The 16,022-nt window shown below is 52.8% G+C and overlaps 7 protein-coding genes across 7 annotated transcripts; 6 read left to right on the top strand and 1 right to left on the bottom strand.

Annotated features, from left to right (window-relative positions):
• Nucleotides 1–60: 60 nt before the first annotated feature.
• Nucleotides 61–1,591, bottom strand: LAESUDRAFT_718354 (iron permease FTR1; the record flags this gene model as incomplete). Its single annotated transcript, XM_040907418.1, has 6 exons — nucleotides 61–186; nucleotides 252–486; nucleotides 550–655; nucleotides 713–919; nucleotides 987–1,103; nucleotides 1,162–1,591. The coding sequence occupies 6 exons, from the start codon at nucleotides 1,589–1,591 to the stop codon at nucleotides 61–63; spliced, it is 1,221 nt and encodes a 406-aa protein (XP_040757787.1).
• A 519-nt stretch (nucleotides 1,592–2,110) lies between these two features.
• On the top strand, nucleotides 2,111–4,065 carry LAESUDRAFT_816722 (uncharacterized protein). Its single transcript, XM_040914803.1, has 2 exons — nucleotides 2,111–2,284; nucleotides 2,363–4,065. The coding sequence occupies exons 1-2, from the start codon at nucleotides 2,133–2,135 to the stop codon at nucleotides 3,840–3,842; spliced, it is 1,632 nt and encodes a 543-aa protein (XP_040757786.1). The 5' UTR covers nucleotides 2,111–2,132; the 3' UTR covers nucleotides 3,843–4,065.
• A 1,956-nt stretch (nucleotides 4,066–6,021) lies between these two features.
• LAESUDRAFT_576456 (uncharacterized protein) lies at nucleotides 6,022–7,372 on the top strand. The gene is made up of 2 exons (XM_040903021.1): nucleotides 6,022–7,101; nucleotides 7,157–7,372. Exon 1 carries the CDS (start codon nucleotides 6,279–6,281, stop codon nucleotides 7,092–7,094), a length of 816 nt encoding a protein of 271 aa, XP_040757785.1. The 5' UTR covers nucleotides 6,022–6,278; the 3' UTR covers nucleotides 7,095–7,101; nucleotides 7,157–7,372.
• A 275-nt stretch (nucleotides 7,373–7,647) lies between these two features.
• Nucleotides 7,648–9,532, top strand: LAESUDRAFT_576400 (uncharacterized protein). The gene is made up of 3 exons (XM_040903020.1): nucleotides 7,648–7,666; nucleotides 7,916–8,069; nucleotides 8,139–9,532. The coding sequence occupies exons 2-3, from the start codon at nucleotides 7,972–7,974 to the stop codon at nucleotides 9,280–9,282; spliced, it is 1,242 nt and encodes a 413-aa protein (XP_040757784.1). The 5' UTR covers nucleotides 7,648–7,666; nucleotides 7,916–7,971; the 3' UTR covers nucleotides 9,283–9,532.
• Nucleotides 9,533–10,710, top strand: LAESUDRAFT_576349 (uncharacterized protein). The gene is made up of 3 exons (XM_040903019.1): nucleotides 9,533–9,730; nucleotides 9,790–10,082; nucleotides 10,131–10,710. Exons 2-3 carry the CDS (start codon nucleotides 9,841–9,843, stop codon nucleotides 10,606–10,608), a joined length of 720 nt encoding a protein of 239 aa, XP_040757783.1. The 5' UTR covers nucleotides 9,533–9,730; nucleotides 9,790–9,840; the 3' UTR covers nucleotides 10,609–10,710.
• Nucleotides 10,711–11,994: 1,284 nt separating this feature from the next.
• Nucleotides 11,995–13,624, top strand: LAESUDRAFT_764951 (uncharacterized protein; the record flags this gene model as incomplete). Its single annotated transcript, XM_040913550.1, has 2 exons — nucleotides 11,995–12,458; nucleotides 12,511–13,624. The coding sequence occupies 2 exons, from the start codon at nucleotides 11,995–11,997 to the stop codon at nucleotides 13,622–13,624; spliced, it is 1,578 nt and encodes a 525-aa protein (XP_040757782.1).
• A 754-nt stretch (nucleotides 13,625–14,378) lies between these two features.
• On the top strand, nucleotides 14,379–15,808 carry LAESUDRAFT_732630 (uncharacterized protein). The gene is made up of 3 exons (XM_040910276.1): nucleotides 14,379–14,757; nucleotides 14,819–15,569; nucleotides 15,623–15,808. Exons 1-2 carry the CDS (start codon nucleotides 14,393–14,395, stop codon nucleotides 15,531–15,533), a joined length of 1,080 nt encoding a protein of 359 aa, XP_040757781.1. The 5' UTR covers nucleotides 14,379–14,392; the 3' UTR covers nucleotides 15,534–15,569; nucleotides 15,623–15,808.
• The last annotated feature ends 214 nt before the right edge of the window (nucleotides 15,809–16,022 follow it).

Here is a 16,022-nt window from a genome sequence, read left to right as displayed (position 1 = left end):
TGTGCTGGCGCTCGTCAATATATCTTGATTGATATGTACGCTTGTCTACCGCTGCAGTCCTCATGCAATGACTTCCTCTTCCAGCTTGCTGGTCTTTTCGTCCTCCGCCTCGAGCGCGAGCCTTTCCTGACGTTCCCGGCGACGCACGCCTGCAGCGCTCTCCTTGCCCAACAGCTTCGTGCGACCCTAGAAACAGCGAAACGTCACACGTCAGAATTCGCCGCGAAGAATGCGGTAAACAAGATACAGACCTCCTTGAACTTGAGGTAAATCAGCACGGCAATTACGGCGAGCCAGTAGAAAACATAGGAGAGGACGCTTCCCATCGTCGCACTGTTCGTCCAACCGAAGATGGCGTAGAAAATTGACCAGCCGTCGCTGTCGAAGTCGTTATTGGGGTTACAGCAGTCGAGATGCCAGACATTTCCTTGTACATCGAACGATCCCGGGCCGTCGCCTCCTGTGTCGCCGACCTCTTTACCGACGCTATGAAGAGAAAGAAAAACAGTTGTACAGTGAGGGCAAAAATATCTTGGAGGGTGTGCATACATGTTGTCAAAGTGCTGCTGCTGAAAGTCCCAGATACCCCTGCTGAACAGTCCGGCACCGATGAGGAGAATGAAGTTCGTCATCACAACCATGAATATCGTCAATGCTGGGGAGGCGCGAGTTCAATTACGCGTTTCTCATACGTTGAATACTAAAAACTCACTCGTGCGACTGGCAAATGCATAAATGAGGTATCCGCAGACGATGCCGCAAACGAAGCCGACGATAGCAGCGATCGGAATCGCGGTGGCACTCTGTCCGAGCGACACACCACCGACAAAGACGACAGCTTCCATGCCCTCACGCAAGACGGTAATAAGCGGCAGGATGAACAGCATCCAGCGGCCGGCACGAGTCGACTTGTCCACGCCTGAAAGTGAAGAAGTGGCAAGTCAGCTGGCAGACAATGTGACGGTTAGGCATAATGGCAGACGTACGCTTGCCAGAGAACGCGTTGAGTAGCTTGATGCGCCACTTTGCTTTTGCGCGGTCCATCTTGAGCATGGTAACGCCCATAACGAAGATGATGATCGCTGCGACGACCGAGAAAATACCTGCAGGGCAGCACCGGTGAGCAGAGTGCTTTTCTCTGGGTAGCATGCGTCTTCCTACCTTCCCACAGTCCCTCCGTACTTGACCACAAGTTGGACGCTTGGGTGAACCAGACGGCGATGAAAGCAGCACCGATAGCAGCTGCAATGATCAGGCCGAGAACAGCACCAAAAAAAATCTGCAGCCGCATCTTGCGCATCAGCCGCTTCATCGCGAGGTCGCGGTCGGGCTCGACCAGAAGCTCAGGTGCAGATGCATCGTCTTGCTGTGTCGATGAAGCCGTGTCAGAATGAGAGTGTTGCTTTTCCTCGTGCTCTGCGTTACCCGACTCCCCCTGCACATTGGGTTCCGCCAAGCCAAGCGCCGTGCCGTCGCTCTCCTTCACGATCTGCTCGACAAGACCGAGCAGGACGGAGACGATGATGGCCGCCTCGAGGGTCTCACGAAAGACGATGAAGAAGATAGGCACGGAGAAGACGCTCTTGCCCATGGTATGTCACGACACGATGTACGACGTCGGGACGGTGAGTGCTGCGTGGGAGACGCGACACGTTGTCTCCCCTAGGTAGACCTATAAATCTCCTTTTGTGAGTGCGGGGAGGACAGGAGATATACCGTACGACACGGGAGGGCTGAACGCCTTCCTCCGAGGCAGCGATGCCTGGACCTACACACCCGGATAGGCTCTGTCCCGGTCGTGGTCGCTTGTATCACCCCACCCCCGTCCCTACCTACGTAATCCTGCGATATGCCATGTACTTAGCCACACCCTCGACCGCCTTCGGCGGTATATAAATTGTTAAAGAACGGGAGGCAAGGCCGGACACATCGGGTTTAATCCAGGACAAAAGTACAGACAAAATTGGAATGGACCAATGAGATTTGCTACAATAGTAGTTTTGGCAGATCGGGGCAGAACGCGATCAGAGCCGACGGCAGATTATCTTATCAGCGCTCTGTATTCAATCTACGCGATCGCAGATCCATTGTCCCAGTATTCTCCAAAGATGACGAGATTCTGCGCGCGATACATGCCTACTACACGTGCCCGTGCTCTTAAATACAGGAATGCGCGTCCCTGGCATGATCAGCGCCCTCACCATTCGACGTACCTCTTTGCTCCCCTGCCATCCCCGCCCGTCATCGTTCGCATCGCTTGCCTGTTTTCAATCATCTGCTACCTGTAAGTGTGAAGCTACTGCCAAAGTCCATATCTTACATCGTATCTCACGTCAATGATGAATAACATTCGTCCAATCAGTCATATGGGAGTAGTCGAATCTGTCATCGCCGTCGCGACAGACCTCATCGGTGCTGTCGTCGGCTTGATCGAAGGTCTCCGGTCCGACTCGTCTTCCGGTTCCATCGCGCGCAATCCCGTGACGGAGGAGTTAGAAGAGCGCATCCGAGAAGAACAGAGAAAGAGGGAGCAAGCTGAGGCGGAGAAGTGGCGTGCGGAGGAAGAAAAGCGACAGGCAGAGGAACAGCGCAGGAAGGCCGAGAACGAGGCCCGTGAGCGAGAAGCAGAGCGGCGGCGGGCAGAGGAGGCTCAACACAGGGCTGAAGAGGATGCTCGGAGGGCCGAGGAGGAGAAACGGAGGGCGGAAGAGGCGAGGCAGTGGGCGGAGACTCAACAACGAGATGCTGAGGAGAGACGCAGACAGACCGAAGAAGAAGCCAGGAAGACGGAGGAAGAGTGCAATAATGCTGAGGAGGGCCAGCGGAGGGCGGAGCATGAGAAGTGGCTGGCCGATGAGGCCAGGAGGAAGGCCGAAGAGGATACCAGGCGTGCCGAAGAAGGACAGCGTAAAGCGGAAGAGGAAAAGAGATGCGCTGAAGAAGAACGTAGGAATGCTGAGGAAGAGAGGAAGAGGGCGGAGGAAGCTAGGGCTGCAGCAGACAAGGTGGCCCAGGAGGCAAGGGAGCAGCTCGAGGAGGTGCAGCGAAACGTCCGGAAGGGGATCAAGCCCGTCCTCATTCCGACAATGGAGGAGTATAACGCAACCAAGAAGCGTCTGCAGTATCAAGAGGGCTTATTCCACTTCGCGGTCGCTGGAATTGCCGGCAGCGGCAAATCCTCACTCATCAACGCATTCCGCGGCTTGAGAAACAAACATCGTGGCGCCGGCGCCGCACCCACAGGCGTTACCGAGACCACGAGTGTTATCACTCGTTACCCCGACCCCGACTCTCGGAACCCGTTTGTGTGGTATGATGTTCCGGGCGCTGGTACCTTGAAAATCCCCGACTTCGTGTACTTCAACGCTCAGGGATTGTACGTTTTTGATTGCATCATTGTGCTTTTCGACGCCCGGTTCACCGACACGGACATCGCGATCCTTCGCAATTGCGAGCGTTTCAATATTCCAGCTTACATCGTACGCTCCAAGTCCCTCCAGCACATTCGCAATGTCATGGAGGACTTGGAGTGGGACGATGAGGAGGAGGAGGATGAGACCCTGGACGATGAGGAAGTGGAGGGGAAGACCCTGGGCTCGGAGGCAGCCAAATGGGCGCGCGCGCGGGAGCAGTACGACCTCGAGACCCGCAAGAGCGTCCTGCGGAACCTTGAACAAGCAAAGTTGCCCCCGCAGAGGGTCTATCTCGTGGACAAGGAGACGATGGCGCAAGTAATCAAGGGCCGTCAGCCTCCGAAGGCCATCGACGAGTGGATTCTACTCAGGGATCTTCTCGCCGAGGCCCGTCTCCGCCGTTCCCGCTCTGTTGTTGCCCGAGGTTGACACGGTACGTCTTACGCTATGAACTCTGTATAAGGCCATTTCCTGCATTTTTGCGGTTCCGGGTATGTGCCAATCTGCTATATGTTTCTCATCAAAGTTTGTATGCTTTTTCATGCATGATGTATACTTGTCCTGACTTTCATGATCGTGTACACGCATCCTGCATTGCGTGATGTTTGTCTGCGCTCGCGCTCGTCAATATATCTTGCTCGATATGTACGCTTATACTGTGTTAATCAGATGTCGTACGTCGCATCAGCATCATGTTAGTTCTGTCACGACCAAGTACACAGTCGCGAAATGGTAAATCAACTGACGTCCGGCGTTTTCACAACCTTTACCTAGTAGGAGGAACGTTCTGATGTATCATTAAAGCTGAGATCTGAGGCCTGAGGATCCAGATATCCAAGTATCACGAGGCATAAAGCTTATGTTTGGAAACACTTCGCGGCGAAGACTCAGAATATTAAGACTGGCAGAGGTAAGCATGTGGTGACCGCGCAAATCCATCATTCTTCCTACTGACTGACGAAGAGGTGCAACTTCCAAGATTCATATCGCCATTGCTGGCACAGGAACGAAGTCACCTCTGATAAGTGCCCTGCACGGTCTTTGCAACAGTGATCCAGGGGCGATGCTGAATGGTACGATGGAGATTACGATGCATTGCGCTCATTATGGCTACAACCTCGGTTCCGCTCGCCCGTTTGTCTGTTATGATACTCCAGGAACCATACCCTAACGATTCCCGGAGCTTTACTCCAACGATCAACGGCTTTACGTATTCAAATGCATCGTTGTCCTCTTCGACAGACATTCATTGGAGGTCGACATCGAGATTTTACGAGACTGCGAACGCCTCCGAAACGTTCCGAAGTGCATCGTGCAGTCAAGGCCATCGGTGCGAATAAACAGATTGCGACAAGTACATCACGCATACGCATACGCATGGAAGTGTTGCTTTCAATTTTGCCGACGTTGGCTCCCGAGTCGACGAGTCTACCTCACAGGATAAGAAGCTGAAAAACATGATCGACGATGGGAAGCTTTGAGAAGACTTATTGATTGACCTGGGCATCAGATGAATTGAACCGACGTGGTATCGATCCATTTGCATTCATGATTGACCAAACGTGATGCCAGGCGTTACCTCGGCCGAGACTTCTTTCTACAGGTTTTTCTCAATATTGATGATGTACGCGAAGATTGCCTCTAGCTCGAAGTTTCGTATCTTGTATCATTCACTTCTTCGGATGATCAGCTTGCGGAATGTGTCGGACTTCATCATATGTCATCTTGCCTTTCTAGTATGTAGCACTTCAAGACCTTGGACATTTCGCGTACGCTCGCTCGTGCGTAGCTCATCCTGTATAGCTACAGTACCGTAATACGCGTTGCGGTCCGATAAAGCTGACATGCACATGAAAGTGTTCTGCCCTGCAATACTCGTCAAAATTGCCGTCTTTGCGCCGTGCTAACTCTGAAAAATGTCTGACAACTTTATTTCCGATGTTCAGAACGGGTACGGCAGCCCATGCACGTCCACAAATCTGAACGTATATACGCACAGCAAAGTTTCGATTAAGGACTTGAGAGTGCCATGTCAAGCTTGAACGGAATTTTCTACCGAAATTCCACGTGGTGCACATAGCCGGTGCCACTCGCAATACCCATCCAAGCTCGGAGTTTGCGATGGACTGCATCGTTCGTTATCGACCTTCTGAATAGTGCCATTGCAGGCGAAACGTAGTACGCCAGATGCGGTGGCTCGTTCGTCAAGTTGTAGCGAAACCCGTGCGCGGCCACACCATGCGGCAAAGCCCAACGTGCTCGCCACAACGTCGGGCGCTAAACAACGCCACTTGCCACTGAACAGTGAACGTCGAACGTCTATGTCTGTTGCAAAACCTCTGTCGTCCATTTACACGCTGGGCCATTAGCACAGTTCATGCGCAGTACGATCTATCTTCAGCTGCATCCAGGCTTTCATTCTCATTCGAGTTATCACTTCCTCTCGCTTGTCGCATAGCTTTCTTCAAGCATCGCTACCACTTGGCATTCGGGACAAGCTGGGACACAGATCAACGGGGTAAAGGCCCGGGGCCTTCCACAAGGCATATTTATACAGCAGACAATGCTCAGCGGTCGGTCAATTCAAGCCAGCGCGACTCCGACCTGCGTGCCACACGAGTGGACGATGAAGCAAACGAGGCAGACGGGCCCGATTCAGAGGGATCACAGGCGGCCCTAAGCGGACCATCGAACTTTCCCACTGGTCTCCGTGGATCGGGTCTGAGGTAGGTTCCTTTAATTTGCATTCGAGCCATTTCCGGAACGTGCCCGTTCATATACGTACCAATTTGAACTCAAATGCTGCAGACCTCAGTGGTTACAGGCGTTGCGATGAACATAATATCTTTGTCTATCTGATAAACGATGGGGCGTAGTTCATTGATAGTTCTGTGCTACAGGTCTACTTCTCGGCAAAGTCTCACCACATCAGTCCGGCCTGGACAACAGACCGCGCGGTATGTCAGTAGGACCCGTGATACTCCCGATTCATATGCGGAATCCGAGGACGAATCGGAAGCGACTCGCACGAAGCAAGAGGAATCCAGCGAGGATGAATTCTTCCCCACCCGACTCGCACGGGTTCAAAAGTCCCGCATCCGCCGCTATCATCCCTATCGTAATGCTTCATCGTCTCGCACATCGCGTGCTCCTTCCCCTTCACTTGTATCTACCCGCACTGCCTCTCGCCCGCCTTCAGTTGCATCGACCCGCACCGCCTCTCGCCCACCTTCCTCTGCTCCTCCTTCCCGTTCCGTCAGCCCTGAATCATATGCTTCGCGTGCCCGAAACGAGCAGGTGTCTCTCGACCACCAGAAACTCGAAGCGCTCTTCCAGAAGTTCACTACGAGCCAATCGACACATTGTCCAGTCGGCTGTGGCTTCAAGCAGTCGAGCCGGCGTCTAGGGGATATGAAACGGCATATCAAGACACACTCTGCAGACGCTCGCAATATGTGGGTGTGTCGCGGCGTACCCGTCGCGCAAGCGAAACTATTTGGGATCAAGGCTGTAAAGCATATATACACGATCGATGGAATGGAGATGACTGGCGGGTGTCAGAAAAGCTTCGCTCGGCGCGATTCGCTCGATAGGCATGTGCGTAACAAGAAGATCCCGTGCGTAGGTGAGGTCCTGCTTGAAGATGAGGAAGAGCCACGCAAGAAGAAGAAAAACAAGTAGTCTGCAGGTAAGTTGTCACCCTATATATATTCCGCTTCGCGCAGTCTGACTTTAAGTATCAGACGTTTGTAACGCATCGGTGTCGAACATTGCAATGACTTGTGTCGTTCGTTTCACACTCTCACGCGCTAGACAACCTCAAGTTTCGGTTCCTTAGGACGAACGTCTGTAGCATCACAGTTTCCTCGTATATCATGGTGTGCTGGATTGTTGCATTGATTTTATATATATATTAGCAATATCGAGCTATCTCTCCACGCAATTCAGCATATTGCATATTCCGTAGGATTCTTAAGTGCAATGTCAGTTCTGCGCCACAGACTCGCGAAACTTGCAATCGCAGGTGAGAACACCGTACACATCAAGGGCTTTACGTGTGCTTATCATGTGCCAATTGACAGTCGTCGTGTTCCTCAGGTCCTGCTCGACTCCTTCGCTCCAATTTTGAATGTAGCGCATCTGGGAACCTTGCATGTGACGGCTTGGCAGAACACACCAAACCGTTTGGATTCTCGCCTATATAAATAGCATCAGGAATTGACTGGCCGCGGGAAGACCGACGGGCTCCATCAGTGAGTGTTATCTGCGAAAGCACAGCTAGACTATATATCAGTGCATTAAAGGATGGTTCATGAACGATTCGAGCTCGACACTCGTGGGCGTCTTGACTTCTTAACCTTGCTTGAGGCTCGCGCCCTTTATATGGCAGGTGAGAGTGTCACAACATGCACGAGGCACGGACCGCACGGTGATGGCCGATGGGTTCACCTCATTCACATTCAATTGCAATCTCTTTCATCGCGTTTCTCATCATCTCCCAGTCAGCCTCACCCGCTCAGTGCAGGATTACAGGCAGAACTGTCCTCCCATAGTGGAGATGGGTGTGCTCATGTCCGCGCCGTTAGCGTCCTATGTGGGCCCGCAAGTCGCACAAGTCTTCGGATATGCCTCAAGCCATGCAGTTCCTCAGGCTGCGTAAGTCGCCGCGTACATCTCAGGTTGCTTAGTAGCGATTGAGTCGTCGAAATCTTGTGCGACATACAGCGCACTGTTTTCGTTGATAGGAGGAATGACTACTGGAGGTGTCGCTGCAGGAGCTTTTACTGCCGCGGAGGGTGCTGCTGCCGCAGGCTTGCTGGCTGCCATCCCAGGGTCAATCGCGGGGTGCGCGATAGTTTTGATCTTGACAATATTGTGGCCGCGGCCTGGAGGAGGACCAGACGAGAGCCCGACCATGATATGGCTCAGAAGAAGGTTGGAAACGGGGGATTCGAATCATGAGGAGGATCCGATCCGCGACCAGCCTGAGGTAAATGTCGAGATGACGGAAGTTCGCGAAGAGAGTCGCCGTCCTGCTCAGTGGCAGGAAGATCTGCAATCGCTACTCAAGAAAGCGGAGGCGAAAGGGCGATCCGTGCCGACTGCGACTGTTCTGCCTAGCAAAGCAGAATTCGACAGGGCGCTCCTTCGACTCGACTATCAAGAAGGCAAATTCCATTTTGCAGTTGCAGGTGCTGCAGGCAGCGGAAAGTCATCGCTAATCAATGCTTTGCGTGGCCTGCGAAATGGACAGGACGGCGCAGCTCCCACCGGCTCGACGGAAACCACTCTCGAGATCGGTCGCTACCCCGATTCCAATCCGGACACACCATTCGTTTGGTACGACATACCTGGAGCAGGCACCCTCACAGTTCCTGCAGCGCAATACTTCAATGATCAGGGCCTTTACATCTTCGACTGCATCATCGTCGTGATTGGCGAGCGAATCACCGAGATCGACATTGCCATTATGCAAAATGCTTCCCTCTATAATATACCCACGTACATCGTGCGCCCTAAATCCTTACAGCGCATCGAGAACACCATACAGGATATCGCGGAGGACAGCGATGATGAGGACGAGGAGAAACGCGGAGTGCTCATACAACGGGCGCGGAAGACGTATGTCACAACCGCTCGCGATAGTATCAAACACAATCTGCTCATAGCGCAACTGCCAGAGCAGCGAGTCTATCTCGTCGATACGAAGAATTACCTCAAGTTGTATGCAAGAAAACCTGCTCCGGACGTGATCGACGAACTTGAGTTCGTACGAGACCTCATGCTTGACACTCACGTGAGGAGAATCCGAGCCCCGGAGTTCCAGGCGCGACTGAGGGAGGTACTCCGTATTCTGACCGTTGACTGAGCTGGAATTCAGGGCATGTGGCGCAAGAAGCGCATTTCCTCGCCGATTCATGGACATAAGTTTTTGTCTTGAAGGGCACTTGCGGTCAGCTAATCCCTGCAGGCAGTGTTCTACAGTCTATGGTGATCGATGGCCGATTGTCATGCTCTTTGTACCACTATCGGAGTCTCAGATGAGTTCAGCACATCGAGCTGGTTTCTATCTACTGTGACGGGTTTGTGTGCGAGGTATTTGGGTTGCATTGGGTTACGTCTAAGGCTGGGGAACAGCGCGAACGACACCCATGTACAAATCTAGTGTATAAGGTTTGATAGCACGGGACGGTGAGTCGCAAGCCGCAGGTCAACGTGACCAACTGCCAGGGTTCTCGGAGCATCCACCTCTGTTGAACGACAGTCCTATCTCGTCAAGCAATACCAGCTCACCGCCTTGGACAAGTGAACGTCCGGTGCTCAGTATTCACTTTTTCGGTCTGCGAGTGATGCATTGACCAAGATCGTTGGACAGACATCGCGGCACATATCTTCAACGTCTTGGAGCGATCGATTGCAAATCGCAATGGGCAATGTGTTATCCTCTATCGCCCGCTGGCTCCGCGACGATTTCCGGCGCGATGGAAAGGAGGGCAACATGGGAAACAATGCGACGATGGATAATATGATAGTACGCATGGAAAATCCAGGGGGATATCAGTACAAGCAGGAAGACCACAAAAGGGAACAGCAGCCCAATCCCAAGCGCAAGGCAAGCGCTCACATTGAGTGGCTCTCGGGACAATCGGGACAAAACCAAACGGCACTGTGAGTTTCTAAGCCAGCCTGATGTTGACTTGCTGATCAGTGAGCCAGAATTAATGACGCCACACAAGAGCAAACCCTCTCTCAAGAGCACGTCGAGCAGCCAACAGGATTGGATCCAGCGTTCGCGAAGGCCAAAGATACAATGACACAGGACTCAGAGACCGACTCGGCAAGCCTGTGCTCCACAGATTCTGAAGCTACTGTGGCCATCGAGAATATTTCAAAGGTCCGGCACTTCTTCGATACTATATTGCCACGAGCGGAAAAGAGCCTGCAACAACAGCTCGATCCGGTCATCCTTCCTACTCAGGAGGCCTTCGAAGAGACTTTGCAGCGCCTGAATTACAAGGAAGGTTTTTGCCATTTTGCAGTCGCAGGCGCTGCAGGGAGCGGCAAGTCGTCACTTATCAATTCTTTCCGCGGCCTTTACGCGGGGAATCCTGGCGCTGCTCCAGTCGGCACGAACGAGACCACCAAGGCCATCACCCGCTATGATGACCCCGATCCAAGTCTTCCCTTTGTATGATATGACATCCCAGGCGCCGGGACATCGAACGTGCCAGCGGAACGATATTTCATTGATCAAGGTCTATATATCTTCGACTGCATTGTCATCGTCATTGGCGATCGCGTCACCACGATTGACATAGACCTTATCTGCAACTGTTCGCAGTTCGTGATCCCGTCGTACATCGTGCGGTCTAAAGCGACGCAGCATATCCAAAACATCATGAAGGAAAGAAGGAGTAGGTGCTCAAGGGAGGAAGCCCGCAAGACGCTTGAACGGCAGACGCGCAAGGATGTCGTAGACAACCTGCAGCGTGCGCGATTAGACAAGCAGCGGGTCTACTTGGTTGACAGCGAGAGCCTGCGCAGCATCGTTCAGGATGATGAGCCAAAAGAAGCATTTGACGAGTACGATCTCCTCGTTAAACTGCTGGCCGAGGCTCGGGTAAGACGATCCCGGAGCAAGCAGGATGCACAAGAAATGATACGAACGTTGGCATCCCTCATCTGCCCACTTTCGTGTCCCGGTGTCACTCGATAAGCTCAAGGCCATTGTTTTTGGGCCAGATCCACAAGGAAGTCCGCCTTCGCCCCATAGTCAAAGCCCTATGATGGCCACTGAAGGACATCCTGCCATATTGCCGGAAGACGAGCTTGGCGCGGGATTCGATTGGGATGAATGATTCGCGCTGTATTTGTGTACGTTTATGATGCACCTCGAATAGCAGCGACTCACGAACATAGAGATAGTCTTCAAGCTGATCAAGTTCTCGAGTCCCGCTCAATTGCCCTCTTGCTTTCGGGATGTAGTTGTACCCGTACTCACCTTTCCGCGCATGTCTTGATGATCGATTTGTGGTGAGATGATCTCAGAATCCAAAGCTGTACTACAAGTATGATGTAGGATGGCTACGCGGTTTCAGATACTCACAATTTTGCTTGTCATCCCCTGCCGTCCAAATTGCTTTTGAGCCTGGAAAATATAAAGCTAACTCTCCTTACATGTTCGTACTGCAGAATATTATGCTCATCTGTCTTGCATGGCATGATATCTGTGTATCACTTCTTGTTCCAGAACCAACCAAATAGCGCTCGCGAGAAACAATGTCGAGGTATACGGACATGAGGCAACAGCACGGCTGGAAGTAGACCCCTGCTTCCCGAAGCATACTAGATGAAGAACTCGGGGCAGCCAGGGCCCTGCACTATTCAACGTGGCCAGGGGTAGAGGGTCTTGGAGTCCTAGCGTGCCCTCAACCTGCCCTTCAATCGTATCTTCAAGCTTCGACTACACTCCCGCCGTCAACAAGCGAAGGTTCGTTCCTGAAACCTGCGATTGAGGTGCTAACGAATGCGAAACGATAGATTTCATAGACTCACCCTTTCAGAAGTGGTCATCATCATCATGGGCAACACTGTATCCCGTGTGGCCGGCTGGCTTCGAGAAATATTTCGCAACAGCGCACAGAAACACGATGTCAAGGAGAACCCTACACTTGAGAAGATGAAGAAACATATGAAAGACGAAGATGACAGACCAGGAGAACAGGATCCTCAAGAGCAGGGACGACAGTCCGGCGAGCAGCTTGTTGCAGACGAACATAATGAGATGGCGGAGGGCGAGCACAACGAGGCAAACGAAATGCCCGAGAATAAGGAGGAGCCTGATCATCACGAGGAGCCGGAGAAGTGCGACGAGATGCGCGATGCGGACGATCAGAATGAGATGGCAGAGGGCACGAGAAAGGAGGACAACGAGATGCCGGAAGATGGGCAGGCAGACAGCCTTGAGAATCAGAAGCAGGAGTGCAAGGAAGAACATGAGACAGATATTCATGGTCATACCTCTGGGAGAGACAATATGCAACCGTGAGCGAACTTCCCGAATATCTTTAGGATCTAAGCTGATTGGCTTTGCAAGGCTCGAGATAGAACTGGAGCCTGCGTTCCCTGCCGGATCATTACTAGACTTGGCAACGTCAGACGAGTTCTGGACGGACCAGGACGACTGGACAACACAAGACGCCCAAGCCTCAATGACCAAGGCGGATCATGCAAAGGGCTTTAGTTTCTTTAACAGAATAATGTCGCGAGCGGAATGGAGGCTACGACAAAAGTTCAACCCCATCGTTCTTCCCACTCGAGATAAATTCGAAGAGACCTTGCGTCGTTTGGGCTACAAGGAAGGATTTTGCCACTTTGCAGTCGCCGGCGGTGCGGGAAGTGGCAAGTCGTCACTTATCAACTCTCTCCGCGGCCTACGCAAGAACGATGCGGGCGCTGCCCCGGTCGGCACGACGGAGACCACAGACACCATCACCCGCTACGACGATTCCGATGCCAGCCTCCCCTTCGTTTGGTATGACATCCCGGGAGCAGGAACGCTGAACGTGCCAGCGGAGCAGTACTTCAGTGACCAGGGCCTATACATCTTCGACTGCATCATCATCCTGATCGGCGACCGTATGACGGAGATCGATATAGACCTCATTCGAAACTGTGCGCGATTCAACATACCATCATATATCGTGCGGTCGAAAACGAATCAGCACGTTCGGAACATCATGGAAGAAGAAGACTGTTCAAAGGAAGAGGCTATCAAGAAGCATGAGTGGGACACGCGCGAGAGCGTCAAGAACAACCTGCAAAATGCAGGATCACCCAATCAGCGAGTTTATCTCGTTGATAGAGAGCCTCTACGGCATATCATGCGTGAAGAAGAGGCGAAGGATGCATACGACGAACTTGATCTTATTGCGGAATTCATGTTCGAAGCTCAGGTCAGACGCATCAAAAGCAGGTGGGGTATACGCGATGTGGTGCGAACAGTGGCCCGCCACGTGCCCTTCCGTCTTGCCTCACCTGCGGCACTCCGTATTCCTCCCCTGGAGCAGGAGATTCCGCATAGTGTTTATCCTGCAGTCGCGCAGGATTCACCAGCATCCTCGTCGTTGCTCGAATACCAGGACGGTGCGGCATTCAGGATGACTTTCGGAGGAATGATGCAGCTTCCGGACAGCGAGCTAAACCCGTGAGTTAGTATGGATGAATTGTATCCGAAGGCATCAGCAGTGTCCGTCGTAGCCTCACGACATTTCGTCTCGAGTAACAGCATTGACATGTTCGCTGACCTGTATCTTGCCCGACTCTTGCATCCGGGAAAGGAGTTCGATTACGTTTTATTAACCACGTCCATGTAAGTAAACGCTGGCGAGACAAACAGTTGGCTGGATAATGAGAATAGAATGTGATAGCTACTCACCTGTGGCTACTACTGGCAACGTTAGTAGCACGTGCCGTCCAGACGGGAGTGGCCCCGGGTGTTAACATGTCTTCCGATGCCGACACCGCAGTGTGTTCCATTTATTGTTTCGGTGGCGAGGGCTCATCAAGATATCCGGCACAGGCTTAGATAATCCATCACGAGTGAAACAAAGACTTACCTCGTTCGCAGCCACCGCCAGCCAGGCTGAAGGTCGCAGACAGTTGAAGCCATTTTTCTTTGCCGGCATGGTGCTGAATAAAATAAGGACGAGCTCAATATTGGGAGGAACACCGGGCACCCCAATGGACGCAGGGGGAGACCAAGGTGGTCGAACAATGCCCTCTTGGCCACTCCGCGTTCCCGCGCCAATTCCATCACCCGCCGCCGATCGAGATTGATCTCGCGTAGATCTCGCCGGGTGGCTGAAAGGCCACTCGGACAAAGGACAGACGCAGCCCTCCGTCTGTCCCTCGTCTCCAGTGCCACCATGAGCCTTGTTCTGTCACCAGAGCCACCCAGCGCGGCGCGCTATATAAATATGGCGACCCTGCCGCCGCTTTCCCTACCATACTGGACCAGGCCGCCCCCGTACGCCACTGCTTCCTCGAACCCCCATAAATTGAGTGCAGCGTTCGCGCTTCCTTCCATTAGTATCTGCTATCCCAGGATGTCCCAATCGCCCATGAAGGATGAGAAGGAGAGCGGGCTCTGCGAACCACCATTCCTGCCTTCGCCGTCGCATTCCCTCAAGCCGCTGGCAGACTATTCGTCTGACGATGACACGCTGCTCTACCCTGACTCAGACAAGGAGTCGGGGACCAACATGGAGGAGGCCGATTCGAGCGCTGTATCCGAGGTTGAGGCGGCGAATCCTGGTGCTTGGTTGAACAACGGCTACTGGCGGTACGTCCTTTGTTCCTCTGAGACTGTTTCAGCCGTTCACACCGTGTATTGTATTGACTAGGGTGAAGCAGCCTCGTACTTGTCCGCAAGACGAATCACATATTCCCGGAAGCTCTGGACGTCAGGAACAGGATGATGAGCGCAGGTCACAAAACTTACTGCTTCTGAGGCAGACCGTCTCTTTGTATGACAGCGACGATGGCGAGTCTGAGATAGACACTGAAGACGCCGACTACTCCGCCATCGAGAGAGATTCTACTGCGTCCTCCACCAGTCCCCATGAATACCGATGCGGCCCATATTATGGCTCCTCGACCCATACATCCCGTAAAACACCATCTGCGCCAGCGCCATACTCTCTGTCGCTTCCCGTCAGGTCGAGGCGTAGCTCGAGCGCACGTAACTCACAGGTCCACATCACCCAACAAGAGTTCGACGAGATGCTCACCAAGTTCGCCGCGAGCCGCTCGCTTGAGTGTCCACTTGGGTGCGGGTACAGCCAGAGGGAGACGCGCGTGCCGGATATGCGGCGGCACCTGAACACGCACCGGGCAAGTGAGAGCTACGCGAAGTGGGTGTGCTGCGGGGTGCCGCTGAAGGACGCGTTCCTCTATGATGTGTGCAATCCGGACGACTGGTATATGTTCAGGGACACGAAGATGGTAGGCGGCTGTATGAAGAGCTTTAGCCGCAGGGACGCACTGGTGAGGCATGTGCATAACTCGAGGGCGGGTTGTGTTGCGGAGCCTGATCTGCTGCATCTACTCGGAAATTGAAGTTGAAACGGGCCCGCGCGCTGCTCACACACTTCGGTGAGTCCAACTGTCAGTATCGCTGAACGAGGAAAGACTAACTTATTTTCCAGTTTGCATTAACAACCATCATGTTTCTTGTACATTGTTAAACCGTCACTATTCATGCCTGGACACTACTACCAGTGGATGGATTACAGACCTGCTTCGATGACCGCTATAACAAACAGATCATCTTCACTTCGGGCATCCTTATCATGTTATATTACTCACATATGTTCAATATATGTATACAGCCGGCTTGCATTTACTAGAGATTTAGCTAGTAGGAGCCTTGGCGCGTCGGCGTGACGCTACTCGAAAGTGGAGGCGACAAGCGCCCGTGAGACAACTCTGAAATATCTCTGACGGACATCGAGTATCTCATCATTTTGAGCGATTATGCTTTTGAACAGGAACTCGGACCATCGGAACGGTCGGGCCGAGAGATGACTCGTGCGCCGCAAAAGCTTT

This window comes from Laetiporus sulphureus, assembly GCF_001632365.1.
Source record: "Laetiporus sulphureus 93-53 unplaced genomic scaffold LAESUscaffold_95, whole genome shotgun sequence".
NCBI lineage: Eukaryota > Fungi > Basidiomycota > Agaricomycetes > Polyporales > Laetiporaceae > Laetiporus > Laetiporus sulphureus.
The sequence above is the reverse complement of the archived record's forward strand: the minus strand, read 5'-3'. Positions and strand labels throughout refer to the sequence as shown.

Bases quoted from the DNA above. Each gene is read 5' to 3' on its own strand.
- LAESUDRAFT_576400 (XM_040903020.1), top strand. From the start codon at position 7,972: ATGGGTGTGCTCATGTCCGCGCCGTTAGCGTCCTATGTGGGCCCGCAA. The intron at 8,070-8,138 runs GTAAGTCGCCGC...TGCGACATACAG, and splicing joins CATGCAGTTCCTCAGGCTGC to CGCACTGTTTTCGTTGATAG.
- LAESUDRAFT_816722 (XM_040914803.1), top strand. From the start codon at position 2,133: ATGCCTACTACACGTGCCCGTGCTCTTAAATACAGGAATGCGCGTCCC. The intron at 2,285-2,362 runs GTAAGTGTGAAG...TCGTCCAATCAG, and splicing joins TTTTCAATCATCTGCTACCT to TCATATGGGAGTAGTCGAAT.
- LAESUDRAFT_576456 (XM_040903021.1), top strand. From the start codon at position 6,279: ATGGGGCGTAGTTCATTGATAGTTCTGTGCTACAGGTCTACTTCTCGG.
- LAESUDRAFT_576349 (XM_040903019.1), top strand. From the start codon at position 9,841: ATGGGCAATGTGTTATCCTCTATCGCCCGCTGGCTCCGCGACGATTTC. The intron at 10,083-10,130 runs GTGAGTTTCTAA...TCAGTGAGCCAG, and splicing joins GGACAAAACCAAACGGCACT to AATTAATGACGCCACACAAG.
- LAESUDRAFT_732630 (XM_040910276.1), top strand. From the start codon at position 14,393: ATGGCGACCCTGCCGCCGCTTTCCCTACCATACTGGACCAGGCCGCCC. The intron at 14,758-14,818 runs GTACGTCCTTTG...TGTATTGACTAG, and splicing joins TTGAACAACGGCTACTGGCG to GGTGAAGCAGCCTCGTACTT.